At 27.9% G+C, this 17,582-nt stretch overlaps 1 protein-coding gene and 1 long non-coding RNA gene across 5 annotated transcripts in view; both read left to right on the top strand.

Annotated features, from left to right (window-relative positions):
* Window positions 1-3,032, top strand: part of LOC100202909 (WD repeat, SAM and U-box domain-containing protein 1) — a 72,217-nt gene extending 69,185 nt beyond the window's left edge. Inside the window, exon 10 of one of the 4 annotated variants that reach the window (XM_065810308.1) lies at window positions 2,069-3,032. In XM_065810308.1, the coding sequence (XP_065666380.1) occupies window positions 2,069-2,241 (173 nt within the window). In that variant the 3' untranslated portion in view covers window positions 2,242-3,032. Of the gene's footprint in view, window positions 1-858; window positions 1,000-2,068 lie in introns of those variants that run through there. The other 3 variants (XM_065810310.1, XM_065810309.1, XM_065810311.1) reach the window with 3 other exon arrangements.
* Window positions 3,033-12,743: 9,711 nt separating this feature from the next.
* Window positions 12,744-17,355, top strand: LOC136087475 (uncharacterized). Its single transcript, XR_010641816.1, has 2 exons — window positions 12,744-16,716; window positions 17,178-17,355. It is a non-coding gene; the product is annotated as an uncharacterized LOC136087475 (long non-coding RNA).
* Window positions 17,356-17,582: the final 227 nt, after the last annotated feature.

The following is a 17,582-nucleotide window of genomic DNA, read 5'->3' as shown; positions in this document are numbered from 1 at the left end:
CAAGTAAATACGATATATAAATTTCCAGTTGTTTTTTTTTAAGTAGTAAAAACACGTCCACTAACTACGTAGCGTGCGTGCTTCTGTTATAATAATTTGATATTCTCTAAAAACAAAAAATAACAACATCTCAAAAATATCTAAAAATAACTCTTAAATAATATTTAATATAAAGTGCTACACACAAAAAATCATGGATAATTTTGGTAAAAAATTGTGCCCAAATTTTTCTAATTTTGCTTGGTATGGTTCCAACAAAGAAAGTTTCATGTAACCTCTACAGGGCTTAGTCTTAAAGCATATAGCTTCATTGCCCACCCAACCCATGTTTTATTGCTACAGTCATGTAATACAGGACTATGTACATATCATACAGTGATATGATACAGTATTATTATTTATTTCAAAAACATAGATTGGAAAAGCAAAAACAAATTCAAAATATTTAAAAAAATTGGAGTGGAGGTGGAGGCTTTTTAAACATTAGGAATATTAATTAAAGTAATAAAAAGAAAGAGACTGCTGTCTAATGCCAAACCCTGACTCGATGTAGCGGCACTTCCTTGTAGCATCAGGCTATAACATAGTCGATATAGCAACACTCCCTTGTAGCAGCAAGCTATAAGATAGTCGATGTATGTACTAAAGCCAATAAATATTGTTTATGTTTAGAAAGTCTTTGAGCAAGTTTCCACACGAGAGCTCAACAAGCGAAAAAATAAAATTATTTTAGACCGATTAACTGTAACTTTACTCTTATTTGTTCACGCTTGTTTTGATTGGATATCATTTTTTATTTTTCTTAATATAATAGAAAATTCCTCCTATAGTAGTTTTAAATGTAGGGTGGTACTTTAGGGTATGGTAGTGTGGTAGGGTATGGTGGTGTTAGATTTTGACGTTAACACCCTTCCGATAACTAAATCCTGCGTTAACCAAACGGAGACTCAAGAATACGAGTTTATTTTATCGCTGGCGTTAAAAACTGCCGTTTTACTTTTAACCAGCCGATAGCTTATCGCAGGGTTTAACGGAGAGAATAATGAATACAGCTGCTGAGCAAATGAAGTTAATGTTGCCGAATGTGATGGCGAGGAACGTGAGCCGCCACCATTAACTTATAAATAAACTTGTATATAAGTTATATTGTAACTTAATAAAGCATCTTTTTGTGTTGCAAGAAAGTGCAACACAAAGAGAGTGTTGCTTCCTTTTCCGCTTTTCTTTTGCGTTTTGATTCACCAGACTCAAAAGAACGTTTTAAAACTTTCACCAAAAGAATGTTAGCAAGGTTAATTCCAAATTTATTAAATTAAATGTTTAATTATTTTAGCTCTTCGTTATATTTATAATAAAAAACTTAATAATTTTTCCCCTTCTTTTTTATGGACTTTTAATTTATTTGACAAATAATTTGTTTAATAGTTGTAAATATTTATATATCTATCCCTTTGCGAATTGTGATTGAAGAATTTGTAAAACTATAAAATCCGTTTTGGAAATTTTTATTTGGTAATTTGACAGACCATAGCTTTGTAAATAAAAATGATTTTCTATAGTAATATTTTTTAACTCCTATGAACTATTTTTTGTTTGTTTTTAATTGATTTTAAATAACTTTTGAATTATTTAATTTCTAAGTTGCATAATAATGCATAACTAAAACGGTTTTTTCATATTTTGATGTGCTAGAGTTCCATGCCTACTAACATGATGTGTCTAATTTTGTTGAGTTTTCTTTACTTAATGTAACCACTTATTGCTAACTTTAGCCTAAATAATGAATAAAGGTGCTTTAATACTACCATAAATAATAAATTGATGGAAATTGAGGACTAAGAAAAAATAACCCGTAGATTTTCCCTCTTTTTACGAAAACAATATCTTTCCGAAAACATTGGAATTTTGAGATCTCTATCTTATGATTAAAAATTTCTGCGTCGTGGTCAATAAAAATTCAATATATTTTTTTTTCTCCTAAGTTTTTGTAAAATTAGTTTAATAATATATATTTATTACTACTTTGTATGTATTAACTGTTTGTTTGTTTTTTTTATTAAAATTTAAGACGGTTATACGTATGAGAGAACATCGATATCTAAGTGGTTAGGCGCAGGGAATGAAACCAGTCCTATGACAAATGCTCCATTGTCTAACACGTCGCTTCTTCCTAATCGATCATTGAAAAATTTTATTAAAAGCTACTTTGAACCTACAGGATTGAATTGTGATAGTTTATGATTCATTAACACTATACATCACTATTCACCAGAATTAATCAAGTTCGTTATTGAAGTGGAAAATTGTTTGTGTGCATTGTAAAACTATTTGATAAATAACTTTAAAAAATTTTCATTTGTGGAAAAAATATTTACGTAATCGCTAATTACGTAAAAAATAATACGTAATTAGCGATTGAACGTTTAACGGTTTTTTGCTAATGTTTGCGGTTTTGACTGCGTTAACAGTGTAAATTTTGATATTTTTGTCATTTTTTTCTGACTGCTAAATACAAACTATTTACAGTTAGTTACTATAATGTACAATATCATCTAACTTTAAAAAATTGCACAGAGAATATTTAATAACAATCAACTTTCAATATTACCAGTTACAAAAAATTGAATTATATTTTGTAATTAAAAGTTTTATTTTGGTTTTGGCCTATGTTTTAGCGTCATTGAACATGTCGTATTTGGCTACTCTTAAAAGCAGATGATGGTTTGTTTATTATAATGTAACTTAAATGTACGTATATGTAAATTTTTTGAAGATTATTCGAAATTTTTAGTACAGCAAACGATTAATTGAATATTTTGATATGTTAACGAATAAAATAAAGCTTCGATACGATAAACACGCATAATTACAACTAATCTATTTTTCTGGATAACTGTACAACAGTTAGTTGTTTTTTTTGACGAAATTTTTTTAAGTTTTTGTTTAATGTGTGAATGTAAATTCTTAAAATTTAAAATTGTAAATGTTGTATTATAAATTATGAAAATATTATAAATTATGTTAATTATTAACTATTGTATTAGGTACTTTAAAAACCAAAAGTCTATTCTGCCATTTTGTAATGGAATATTTTATGATATGCATCAGGGTCTTCGAGTGCGCCAATGGTGCCCGGGTCAAAAATGGAGAACGGCGCCCCTATTTCAAACCAAGAAACTAAATAGTTTTAGTTTTTGTGAATGCAGCAATTATTTATTTCTGATACAGCATATTTCTGTATCACTATTGTCTTGATTGACATTAGTTTTAAAACCAATGAACAAAAAGTCAATCAACATAATCTTCGAGAAAGGTAAATAAGGGGTTTAAAAATAAACTTTTTGAGCTTTTCTGACCCCCCAAATATCGATTATATCACCGTAGCTCACCTTTTTAGCCAACTCTTTTTCAATCGAAATAATAAAAAGGTTAGTAACGCGATCCTGGCCCATGGTCGAACGGAAAGAGTTTTTTACTAAAAATTCTTTGCGGCTGTTTTTTTTTAAATCAAAAAATCGAGATGTAATCATTTTAAAGGCATCCTTTCTCATTCTTTGAAGCAACAAGGTATTTCAAATTATTGTGCATTTGTCAACGAAATCCAGGATAGTTAGTGCTTCACCATCATATTCGACGGTACTCAATGAATATGCGGTACCTCAATGGATCTCACAAATAAAAGAAAGATCATTTGGTGTTGAAGCTTTTGAAAAGAAGTAAGGAGTCTCGATACCCAGCCGGCACATTAGGTTGTAAATGCGCATTTAAAACTTGTTTGAATACGCATTATTCTGGTATGTATGTTAGCCATTTTATCGTGTCAAACACGCATTAGAAATACGCTTCAGATGCGTTTAAAAGCGAGTATGCAATGCGAATCCTACGAGTATCAAACTCGCATTTGAAACTCTTGTAAATACGCATCAAACACAGTAATTAGATATTATTCAATACGGTGTTTTCTTGGTGTTAAATGCGCATTTAAAGCTTTTCAGATTATGTGTTATTCACGAATGTATGTTTGCCATTTTATTTCTTACATATTATTATTTTGCATATTATTTCTTACAATTTCTTATAATTATTGTTTATACAACTAAAATTACACTATACAACGTCATACTCAAAAATTACATTATTAGGCAAACAATTGAAATCCATTTTATTGAAAGATTTGACTGCATTCGTCTTTAGTGGTACATCATAAAGAAGGACGATTTAGAAGAAAAACAAAACTTCTGATGTTTTTCGATAGTTCTTCCAAATTTAAGAAATCTATATCAGAAAAAAAGAAATTAGTTTAACCAAAGGAAAAGTTCTTACATCTGAATGCATGCAGCTAGTTTATAGACACATACCACACCCACAAAAATATTAAAAGTTTCAGTTGAGTTAGTTTTACCATTCTGTATTCTTTGTTGCTCATTTTGTCTTCATCGTCATCCTTAATAAGACAAACAGCAAAGAACTTTTGTATAGCACTGTATAATTGGATAAGTAAAAGCAAAGATTAATAAGAATATAAAAATTTTTAATTTTTATTTGTTTAATAAAATTCGTATTAATAGCAACATTAATAATATACATATCATTAACAAGTTTAACATAAATACAACAAATACATAAATTCAAATAAAAATTTTATTTTAATTTATAAATTTATTTTAAATTTTTAAAGGAACAAGTACTCTATATAAAGATTCCACCTTTACATTAAGCATTTGTTTCTTTTAAAAATTAAAATTTTGCAAATTGTACATTTTATATATTACCCTGAAGGATTTAAAAGAATAGAGCATCCATTAAATCATTTAAATTATATTTTGTATTTCTCATAGTTACTTTTTATAATATTGTAAATTTAAATGCAGATGTATCGTTTGCAGAACGATACATCTGCATTTAAAGATGTATTGTTTACAAAACAACTATATTATTTAAACCACCAACAATATGAAACAAGTTATGAGTATTAAAAATTACAGATCTTAAATGAATTATGGATACAAGTAGCAAAATGACATTTAGCAAATGGCTGTTTTATTTCTGTTGTTATCATTTTCTTTGTTTAAAATTCTTACAGTTACAGCAAATGCAACAAACAGATTTTAAACTTCATTGTCAAAAATTTTCTTGAACACTATATTTTTTGTACATAAGATAAATTGACGAAATTCTGTTGCCTTTCAATGTTCTAGGTCAAAAAGACCACTTGGGCTTCTAACTAAGTCAGAAGCAGTGGACTGATCAATTTCCAGCATTTGATTTAAAATCAGTCATTTCTGAGCATGTAAATTGCGCATATATAGCAAATAAAAGAATCATATCTAAACTATTTATTTAACATTGAATGTTTCTATATTTATGCAATCGGTAAGTATTTGACCTAAATTCAGCATCAGTTCTTAAAATTGCATTATTATTTGTATATATACTCATTTTTTTAAATTACTCTGTTACTGAAGTTTACCAATCACACTTATTTTTCGATGTGTGACCTGAGCAACATCAACAAATGCATGTGCTGAAGCATCACAAATAAAACAAAGGAAAATAAATCCATATTTTTTTCATTGTTATTAACCCATTAATTGTTAGATTAAAACTTCTGCTACAAAATCTTGTAAATAAAAATGTAAATCATGAAAACTTGATGGCATTGCATTTCCAATATAAATAGCCACTGGAAAAAGACAAAATACTATATTTTACTATTGCACAAAAAATTGGCTCCAATTGCTAAATATCGGAGTACTGAATAGGAAGTCCATCAGCATTTACATCAATATTTGTAAAGTTGATATCTACTTCAAGCCTTTGTTTTCACATTTTTCAAATTTTCTAGGCTGCATTAGAATTAGTAGTATATTGTTTAGAGCATCTCTTAATAAATTTTGTACAACATACACTGGTTTGGGTTCAGAATAAGTATCACTGAACTTAATATCACCAGAAAAACCAATCAAATTTGATACTCAATTTTGACTATCACTTGAATATATATTTACTTTACAGATTTCTTTTAAATGATTTTTACTTGTTTTCCAGGGACGGAAGATCTTCAGGTAACAGTTCATCTAATGAACTTGAAAACATATCAGGGCAAACAGTACAAGAAATATATATTTATTATCACATATAATATATGTGGTAATAGATATATATCTAGTTCTGGAGATATATCTGATATATTTATTTTCACATATACTATATGTGAAAATAAATATATCTCTAGTAGGGCAAAGGAGGGCATTAAGACCACTTTTTTCATATACTTTCAGGTTTTTCTATTGTAAAAAATGAATATTATGAATTTCACTAATATTTTTTTTCCTAGTGACAGACAACATATTTGTATACGAGGCATAGCATTTTATACGGAAAAAAAAAAGTTTTGCATAGTGCCAAGACTGGTAAGAAGTTACAAAAAAAAATCGCAAAAAATGTATATATTTTTACCAAGACTTAGCGCAATTGTTAAAATTTTATTCGATAATTTAAATATTTTCCCTTTTTGTAATTAAAGTGCCTTCAACATTATATAAAATGTCAAATATGTCATAACACACCTATTTATCACTTCTATCTCCACTTATTCGAAAACCTTTTATGCGGTATACGGTAAAATACGGTACAGTAGAATTTCGACCAGGAATAAAATACTATAAAGCTAAAACTTTGTTCAAGTAAACACAAATGTATGATATTTCCCAAAAACAAAATCCCCAATTATTTTAGCTCCGAAAGGTGAACTTTTGGGTCTATATAAAAGGGCCTATATAACTGTTTGGGGAGAAAAAAAGATTTAAAAAAAAAAAGAAATTTATTGTTGGAACAATTTAACTAATTATAATTTAAATTCGTATGAGAAATGTGGTCTAAAAATGAGTATTCAAGAAGTTATTATTAAATATGCCAATCAAAAAATTATAAGTAATACAGGTATACATTATAATTTGACTATTGAAGTAATTCTTTATATACGATATAATTTATACCAAGTTAAATCTATTTATTTATATAATGGATAGCTCATTATATAAATAAAACAAATTTCAAATCCAATTAGTGGTGTGTGATGACTAACCACGGATCTATGCCAAGGGTGGATCCATAGAAAGGGGGAGGCAATCGCTCCCTAAGATATATTTAATTTTTTTTTTTTTTTTTTTGTAAACTTTTATATTAACAGAGCACTTTGTTTAAATTAAGTGAGTAAACTAAAGAGGCTTTTTAAAATCATCAAAAAAAATTATGGACTTGCCTGCTTAAAAATCATCAAACTGAAAATTAACCCCCCCCCCCCTAAATTCATAGGTGGTCAGGATCCACCAAATTGAAAAAGCATGCCTTCCCCTCCCCCCCTCCCCTATTACTACAAAGTCTTGACCCCCCTTCCACTTGATATGTGCTCTTCATTAGTGATCCAGTAGCAAAAAATTCTGACTCGTTAGTAACTTTATTTTCTTAATAATAACAAAAACATAGTGTTACTTTATAAAATCTTCAGTAAAAGCTATTTGAAACATTATGGTTAACTTTTGAGTCAAAAACGAATGAAATAAACTTAATTATTTTTTATTTCATATATCGTCGAAATATGCAAACTTATAGAGACCATTATCCTATATTTTGTCTTTTCTGTAAAATAATTACATTATTTTACAGAAAAGACAAAATATTACATTATTTTTTAATTTATCTTAAGTTTCTATCCTTAACGTGTAATATTGTGGTAATTTGAGGCTGGGAACTGAAATATCTCAAAACTTTGACACTATTACCCGAAATGTGGCCATTGAGCTAATAATTTTTTTTTTGTGCTATCTTATAAAACATTTAAATTTATCAGCAGGTTTTTTAATTTGATCAAATAACCTTATGTTTAAAAGTTACAATCATGTAAGATTTCACCTTCCCTAAAATGAGGGGGTTGTATACTTTACTTGATCATAATTTTAGAATACTTAAATAAGATTAAAAAGCTGTTGACGAACTTAAAAATATCATAAAACTGTGTGAAAACAAATATTTAAAAAGGAGTCAATTAAAAAATAATAATTTTTAAGATTATATTTTTACAAAAACTTAGAACAATTACTACACTTCCACTCCATGACTTTAACATCATCTAATTCAGTTATCATAGTACATTTTACATGATACCAAATGTCACAAACATCGCAGCACACCCACTGATCCCCTTTATCTCCACAGTCACCACATTCAGGACATACAATATTGCTGTTGTCATCATTATCATTTTTATTATTATTTTTTTTTTTCTTCAATTTTTTGTTTTGTTTTTTTGAAGCTTCTCTTGTTCGTTTTAAACATGCTTCTGATGTTAAACTTTCACCATAGCGAAACCTTTTAACCCGTGCAGATCTTCCATGAAGAGAGGTTTCTGCACATTTAGACTGTAATTGCTTAAGAAAAAAATCTTTGATAGAGGAAGTCGATGTAGAAACTGGTAATGATGAAGCCGATGATATTGATGTTGAAATGGGAGCATCGTTAACACAAATGCTTTGAAGATTAGGCATTGAACATGATCTTGTGAGATGATTAGTGGAGAATGTAGGTTTCTTTACATGTGACTGAAAACACTGATTAAATAAACGTGTGTCAATAGCATCTTTGTTAAGAGGGAAAATGCCAGTTCCCTTAAAACCACTTTTGACTTGTTCCATAGTAAAGGAACTCTGAAAAAGGGTACGTAGTAGCCCTGGAAAATGTTTCTTGGATACTGGTCCATTATGTGTTCTTGCATATTTTATAAGCAAACTTTGCCATTTACTTTTTACTGGTCGAAAAACTGATGTGTCTAAAGGTTGAAGAAGATGGGTGAGATGAGCAGGAATGCGTAGGAGAATAACATTATTTTTTTTTGCCAAATCAATAAGTGGGGAGCTAATATGAGAAATATGACCATCAAATATAAGAACACGTGGGCGGTTTGCAAGATGCTTTGTATACATTAGAAATATGCTTTGAAACCATTCTAAAAAATGAGGGCACTCCATCCAGCCCTTACTACTAGTAGTATAAACAGCTCCATCAGGGCCACCTTTAACCCAGTCCATATACAAATTTTTTCCTTTGTAGATAATATATGGTGGCAATATATGCCCACTAGCAGAACATGCACAATTGACAGTAATTTGCTCCCGGCCTGACCCACCAATGCTTTGCGACACTCGAGAAGCACCTCGTTTTGCTAATACAATTTGCTTCTTTGGGTCAGTGATGAACCCCGATTCATCAGAATTGAATATTTGACTAGGAAGGTTATTAATTCCTGCATTTTTTAATGTTTTTTCGACTAGATCAAACCAAATTTTGATGGTCTCAGGATTTTCAGCATGGTTTCTTGAATTGCTTAAATGTTCAGTTTTTCTTGGCGTAATTTTGGGATTTCGTTGTAAGAAAGCATGCAACCAGTCTTTACTTGGTCGAGAATCTATAAATGGTGTATCAATACTGTTTGTTTTAAGAAAATCTTGTATCAAATCTTTTACTTCACCTCTAGTAAAACCCCATCCCCAATCAGCCATTAAAATAAGACATTCTGACAGCTCTTTTTCTTGCTGTGAGGTCAAAACTGTTTTTCGTCCTGGATGAGAGTCGACTGATAGTTCACCGTTTACTCTTTTCGAAAGAGCTCTCCTGTCACACCTAAAATGTTTGGATGCCTGGTTTTTTTTTTTTTTTTTTTTTTTTTTTTTTTTTTTTTTTTTTGTTATTCACCTCCTCAAGGCCATGAAGGCCACTACAGATGAGGAGGCTACTTAATAGTGGTTATAACCCTCTCTCAACTCTATTACTCCGAAACACGAACCTCGACGAACAAGGCCGTTGCGCGGAGAAACAAGTTGATTTATTGACATTTCTTTATGTTGGTTTATTGACATTTCTTTAAGTTGGTTTATTGACATTTCTTTATTCAAAACAGAACTGCAGGCATTTTTCATTTCCTGGCTATTTGAGTAGGATTTCCTTCCTCCCTGCTTTAACTTTTTGTATGTTCGAACCATTCTAAAAAAAAAAAAAAAAACTTTTATTTTCAAAAATACATTTACAAAATTTATTTTTACATTAAAAAGTTGCTTTTAATTTTAGTCATAATTTTTTAACTAAATAGTATGAAATTTATAGCTGATTTAAATTTATTAGAGAGTTTTGCCATTTTTTACTAGTCAGGGAGGGCATTAAGACCTACTTGTTTTAAAATAAAAGTTTTATACTCTGAGTAAACTAATAAATAAAATTTTTTGTAATAAGTATCTCAAATAAGTCTTACCTTTGCTAGTATAACAAAAAAAAATTGTGTGCAAGATAATTTTAAAGGTATATGTTTAAAATGTCAAAACCTTGATTGGACGGCTCAATGAGTCAATGATTTTTAATAAAATAAATAAATATTTAAATTATTATTTTTATGTCTAAATATTACTTAAGTAGAATGTGTAACTTTAAAAAAAGACTTACTAAACTTATATAGTACTTTACTTTCAAGAAAAATAAAAGCAAACAACTTGTTATAGACTTTTTAATTAAAAACTGAGGAGCACCGATATTCGAAAAGTTTTTCATAAACTTCGAACAAAATTAAAAACTGCCGTAAAAAACGTCGATATTGAAAACCAAATTAATCATGGTAAAAAATTAGTTGTTAGTCCAAGAAATGATTTAAACTACTTGTTTACGTAGTAAGCAAATATATATCATGAAAAACTTAGTAAATTATTATTTACACAATAGCATAAAGGAATTTAGTATTAGCTCTGCTCAAAAAGGTCTTATTGCCCCTCTGATCTTATTACCCCGCTTTACCCTATACATAAAATTTATTATATAAACTTATTTTTTAAGTTTATGCTTGAACAAATTAGTACCATTTAATTCAAATTCAAGATTTAGTTCAAGTTCAAGTTCTTATTTGTTCATTGTTTTTCACTATTTTATATTTATTTGTTCAAATTTGTTAACTAGTACTAATTCTAACTACAGTAAGAATATTTATCATTGTTGAGCGTGATTTTATTAGTAACTTAATTTTACTTTCAACATATTTTGACAACACCCTTTATATTTTAAATAATGACAGCTTTACTTTTCTATTGATGTTAAATTTATTACGTTTCAATAACTCAGATTGAATCTTAACTGAATTATTGTAAGCTTTGTAGAGGTTTGTTGTATATCAAATGGTGTTGTAAATAAAGTAAAAATATTATATATATATATATATATATATATATATATATATATATATATATATATATATATATATTATTTTTACTTTATTTACTTTATTTATATATATATATATATATATATATATATATATATATATATATATATATATATATATATATATATATATATATATATATAACATTAAAACAATAAAATTGATACAAAATTTCACTTTAAAACGAATACCATTAACATTGTGATGATAATAGCATTAGGAAACTAGTATTTATGTATTATTATTATACTATAAATAAATAGTTTTCTAATTCATTTTATAAAATAGAGACTGACAACTGATAATTAATGGAAATAAATACAAATTATAAAAATCATCTAAACTTCATTTATTATTTCTAAATACTATATTAATGTTAGTCTACAAAGTTAAAATCAATTTAGAGCATTGTTATTTGTTCTTTTGCGATTCGCACTTCCACTTCTGTCTCTCAAATTTATAAAATAGGTGGTCAAAGCTTGCTCAATAGGTAGGTTCTCAGCATAACAATGCTTTTTTCTTACACTTTCTTAAGAGAAATATGGCAAATTGATTACTTATTTTACCTAATTCATAGGGTCATCTATGCATAATGATGTCAGATGATGACCCGTTTATTGAACACCTTCACCCTTAATCAAACTAAGTCAATTTTTTGCCATTTCTATTGAAAATAATGTCAATTTTTGTTATCATATTATGATGGTATATCTGAATTGTTAATATAATATAAAAAATGCATATACCATCAATTTTTTTCTTGTTCAATTATAGATTTATTCTCAACAGTACTAAAAGTAAAAAAAAAAACACAAATTGTTCTTTCAGATAAGCAAGCTAATTTCTGAATTTAAATTGTTTTTCCTATGATCCTCTACAGTTTTAAGCAACAAAAGCAAGAAGTTTTTAGACCACATTGTTGGTGTAAATACCTCTAAAACCTGCTCATAGCTAGCATAAATTGTTTTACTTTTTTTTTAATTCAATTTTTTAATTGACATTATTTTGGTCTCAACATCCCCTCCCCATTGTCAATTATTGTTAAACTCACACTGCCCCTCTATCTACTGCATCATTTATGGATGATCCCATAGCCTAAATACTATATATATATATATATATATATATATATATATATATATATATATATATATATATATATATATATATATATATATATATATATATATATATATATATACATACATATATATATATATATATATATATATATATATATATATATATATATTATTTTTACTTTATTTACAACACCTTTTTATATACAGCAAACCCTTACAAAGTTTACAATAATTCAGTTAAGATTCAATCTGAGTTATTGAAATGTAATAAATTTAACATCAATAGAAAAGTAAAGCCGTCTTCATTTAAAATGTAAAGGGTGTTACAATAATGTTGTCAAAATATGTTGAAAGTAAAATTAAGTTACTAATAAAATCACGTTCAACAATGATAAATATTCTTACTGTAGTTAGAATTAGTACTAGTTAACAAATTTGAACAAATAAATATAAAATAGTGAAAAACAATGAACAAATAAGAACTTGAACTTGAACTAAATCTTGAATTTGAATTAATTGGTACTAATTTGTTCAAGCATAAACTTAAAAAATAAGTTTATATAATAAATTTTATGTATAACTAGTTATACATATAGTTAACTATCAGGAGTTATATGTATAACTGCATGCATTTTAAAGCATTTTATTTAACTTATATATTACTTTAGATCATATTACTTTGAATACTGGGCCCAGAGACTTTTTTCCAAATTACACTGTGGTACTCCAGATTAAAAATTGAAAAGTTTCTGTAAATATCCTGTTTTTGTTCCTCAATGTAGTTCGTAAGTCCCTTAAGTTTTATGAACCTTATTATATATAAAGTTAAAAGTTTTGGAGCCTAAAAAAAGTTACAGAAACCTCCCTATCCCCCCCCCCCCTATTTTAATATTTTTTTTAATAAAGAAAATTTGACTTTCAAACCAGCATTTCTTTGTGGGACACTGCAGTGTCCCATGCATGCATGCTTGGTTTTTGACAACATTTGAACTTGCATCAGTCAATTGTTTGCAGATAATATTCTCAAGAACTATATTCAAATATCATATGAACATGTTAGAGAATGTTCATATGGTATTTGAACATCACAAGTTTAATAATATTGTTGTGATATGTTATATAAATAATACCATAATAGATTATGATATGAAAATAAGATAGGATATGAAGGCAATGATCAAAGAATAAATTTACTTATAGAAATTTAGATGTTTGTTTATTAGTTTTACAATATTGTATTATGTGTGACCACGGCCTTCTATAATAACAGGCCTTGACATCGCGCAACAAAGTTGTTAAACTGAAGGCCAATTCCTAATACTGTGTTTACATTTTCATCTTTTATCATAAAACGAAAGTTTGTGTTCACACTTTTTTAATAAATCTTTAAAATTTGATTGGTTTATAAATTAGATAGCGCAACTTCAAGACGATAACGTTGTAAGGTTCAAGGCGTTACATTGTAAGGTAATAATATTGTCAAACTAACAGTAAGTTTTTTTAATAATTAAAATGCCTTTAAAATGCTGTGTATCTCTTTGCAAGTCGAACTATCTCAACTACAACAAAAATATCAATTTATACAGCTACAATATCAATTACAACTACAACAAAAATATCAATACTCAACTACAACAAAAATATCAATTTATAAGTTCCCGAAGAATCTAGAGGAGAGAAAAAGATGTAGTGAAGCTATCCCAAGAACTGGTTTTATTGTTACAGACTATACAGCAGTATGTCAACTTCATTGGCCAAATGAAGCACCTTTTGAAAGCAAGTATGGTAAGCAACGACCTTTAAACCCACCATCTGTTTTTAAAATTATTCCGCCTAGTTGTTTAACCACACCAGCAAGTAAAGTAAGAAAAACTGTAACTTCAAGCGGTTTTCGAAGCATTTTACCAGATGAGTTAAATGATTTTCTAAAAGAGGATGAACTTATATTTGTTGATATTCAATCTTTGTTAAGTGATAATAACGATGTTATTGTTTTCCAGCTTAATAAAAAAAGTTTACACATACAATCAAAAATGTACAAACTTGGTGTTCCATTATTTATTCGAACACCTTGATGCTATGAGAAAAGTTAATGTTGGTGAATTTTTATATACTTCAGATATTATATGTAGAGCATATTAGTATTTTGCTATGCGACGAAGTTTATATGATTGTTTGTGTATTGACTTCAAGTTGCCAAGTATAAGGACTTTAACACGATTGACTTCAAAAATAAGCTCAATGGAGGACCTAAGTTTCATAAATAGTATTTTTATGAATTTAAATCCATTGAAAAGAGCTTCCATATACTAATTGATGAGATCTATGTCAAAGCTTCATTACTTGACCAAAGAGGTGCTTTGTTTGGTCAAGCAGTAAACTACCCTGAAAAGTTAGCTAAAACAATTTTATCATTTATGATTAAATGTCTTTTTGGAGGTCCATAATTTATATGTAGAGCTCAACCTGTTGCAAATTGTTCCTCTGAATTTCAGTTTGCTCAATGTCAACAAATTGTTGATACGATAAATAATATTGAAAATAGTAAGACACTGGTAATAATTACTGATGGTAACCGTGTAAATCAAAGATTTTTTGGAATGTTTAAAACAGTTGATAGTAAACCATGGTTAACAACATCAGGTATATATTTATTGTATGATTATGTGCATCTCTTAAAATCTATACGAAACAATTGGTTGACAGAAAAGACTGACGAACTTCAATTTCTGAACAATAAATAACTGGCTTTGGCTAAGTGGAATGATTTAGAAACTTTATATAAAACTGAGTGCAATAGTCTTTTTAAACTCTCTAAAATTACAGCTAAATCAGTTTATCCAAAACCAATAGAGGGACAATCTGTAAAGTTTTGTTTGTCTGTTTTTTGCGAAGAAACAGTAGCTGCATTAAGAACGCATCCAGAGATTGAAAATAAAGCATTTAAAGGTACTGCTGTATTTATTGAAAAAATAATTTTTTTTCGAATGTTGTTAATGTCAAAGCACCTGGTGCTGGCATTCGGTTTAGAAATGAATTATGCGGAGAAATCCACTCAGTTGGTGATCAACAGTTACAACTGCTACGAGATATTGCTGAACTGTCAAATTTTATGAAACCTACAGGTAAGTGTGGAAAACAGCTTACGCTAGATACTAGCAATGCAATAGTGCATTCATGTTATGGCTTTATTGATCTCGTAGAAACTTTGTTGAGTAATGGAGCAACGTATGTCTTATTAGGTTGGTTTTCAACAGATCCACTTGAAAAAGCTTTTTCTAAGCTTTGACAGGGATCTGGAGGTACTTCCTTTATAAACGCTAAATCTGTAATTGAAAAAATTTATATTCGACATACTAAATTGATATTACAACTTGATATTCCTGTTGATGGTATCGATGGTCATACTTGTGACATATGTTTTAGAGATATTTCTACTGATGAAAAAGAACTTCCGGATAATATACATTGAAAGCTCATTTAATAAATCTACATTAGTGGCTATAGTTTACATAGCTGGCTTTGTGCAAAAAAGCGAAATAAAAATTTATGATGATTCTACCAATTATTATTATAAATATGGAAGTATATTCTAATATTCTGCTAAAGAATTACTCACTTATTACCACTCCCAAAATACTAAAGCTATCATAATTTATGTGAAAATTAGTTTTGTAATTTATTATGCTATTTACTTGTTATGTTTTTTATTTTCTCATTAGCCTATATGTCTCTCAATATGTTTGGATTTTTAAATATTTACCCTGTTGAGATATATTGATAAAACTTTTTTTTTGCTTGAATCAACTTTTGTTGGTGTTTTTTATTGTTGGTGATTTTTATTGTTACCATTTTTAGCAAAAAAAACTGAAAATACAGTTATCTTTCTAATATATAGATATATACTTTGTTATAGTTCTGCTTGTTATTGATACTATTTAATATTACATAAATATTCTTAATGAAATTTGAAATACGAAAAATATGATTATCTTTTAACAATTTTTTGGTTTTCTTTTTATATTTCCGTCTTTACTAGAGATTATTATTAGAAAACATAGACTGCCTTTGAACCCTACCTAATATAAAAATATATCAATATAAGTAAAAGTGAAAGTTTAATCGGCCTTCAGTTTTTACTGCATTTTGCGCGATGTCAAGGCCTGTTATCATAGAAGGCCGTGTGTGTGACGAAAAAGTAAAGATACTTTTGCATCCAACGTCTACATCATTGAAAAAGTAGGTTTTTACATTTTTGTTTTTGTTTTTTTGTTTAACTACTTATCCTAATTGATCACTTTTTTTCAGGATTCTCCTCATGGGTTCAAGCTCATTACGCATAATATGTGTTCAATTACCCATAATACGTTAGTCATTGTAAGTAATAAATTAGGAAATAATTATTTGTGAAATATTGTAGTCATTAATGACTTCAACCTGGTTAATAATTAAAATTGCTCGACTAATAAGGTTCCTTATTAAAATTGCTCTCTCTCTCTCTCTCTCTCTCTCTCTCTCTCTCTCTCTCTCTCTCTCTCTCTCTCTCTCTCTCTCTGTCTCTCTCTCTCTCTCTGTCTCTCTCTCTCTCTATATATATATATATATATATATATATATATATAAATATATATATATATATATATATAAATATATATATACATATATATATATATATATATATATATATATATATATATATATATATATATATATATATATATATATATATATATATATATATATACATACATATATATATATATATATATATATATATATATATATATATATATATATATATATATATATATATATTTGTATTTATTCATTTTTTTTAGAAAGTGTTTGAAGAAAGTTAGAAGATACTAAAAACCTTGGTATTATGCAAGCCGAAGGGATTTAATTAATTCAATCGACAAAAAACGGCGCGTAAATCGCAAAAGAAAAAATAATATTTTTAATATTCATTTTGGATGTATTGATTAATAGCATTTATTTTAAAATAATTTCATTTTGCAACACATTTTTTAATTTTATAAAATTTCGTCATAATAGTTTAAGGTAAATCCCACAGGTTATAGGTGGAAAACATCACATGTAAAAGGTCAAAAATGCTACACATTTTGAATACCAAATGGGATAAAGTAGCAAATACCAGATTAAATTAAGCCTCTCTGAAAGCTTCGATGATTAATTTTAAATTACTATTTAAGTAATTTTTAAATTAAAAGAATTTTAAAAAT

Source organism: Hydra vulgaris, chromosome 11 (genome assembly GCF_038396675.1).
Source record: "Hydra vulgaris chromosome 11, alternate assembly HydraT2T_AEP".
Taxonomy (NCBI): Eukaryota; Metazoa; Cnidaria; class Hydrozoa; order Anthoathecata; family Hydridae; genus Hydra; species Hydra vulgaris.
This window is presented reverse-complemented; position numbering and strand designations above follow the sequence as displayed.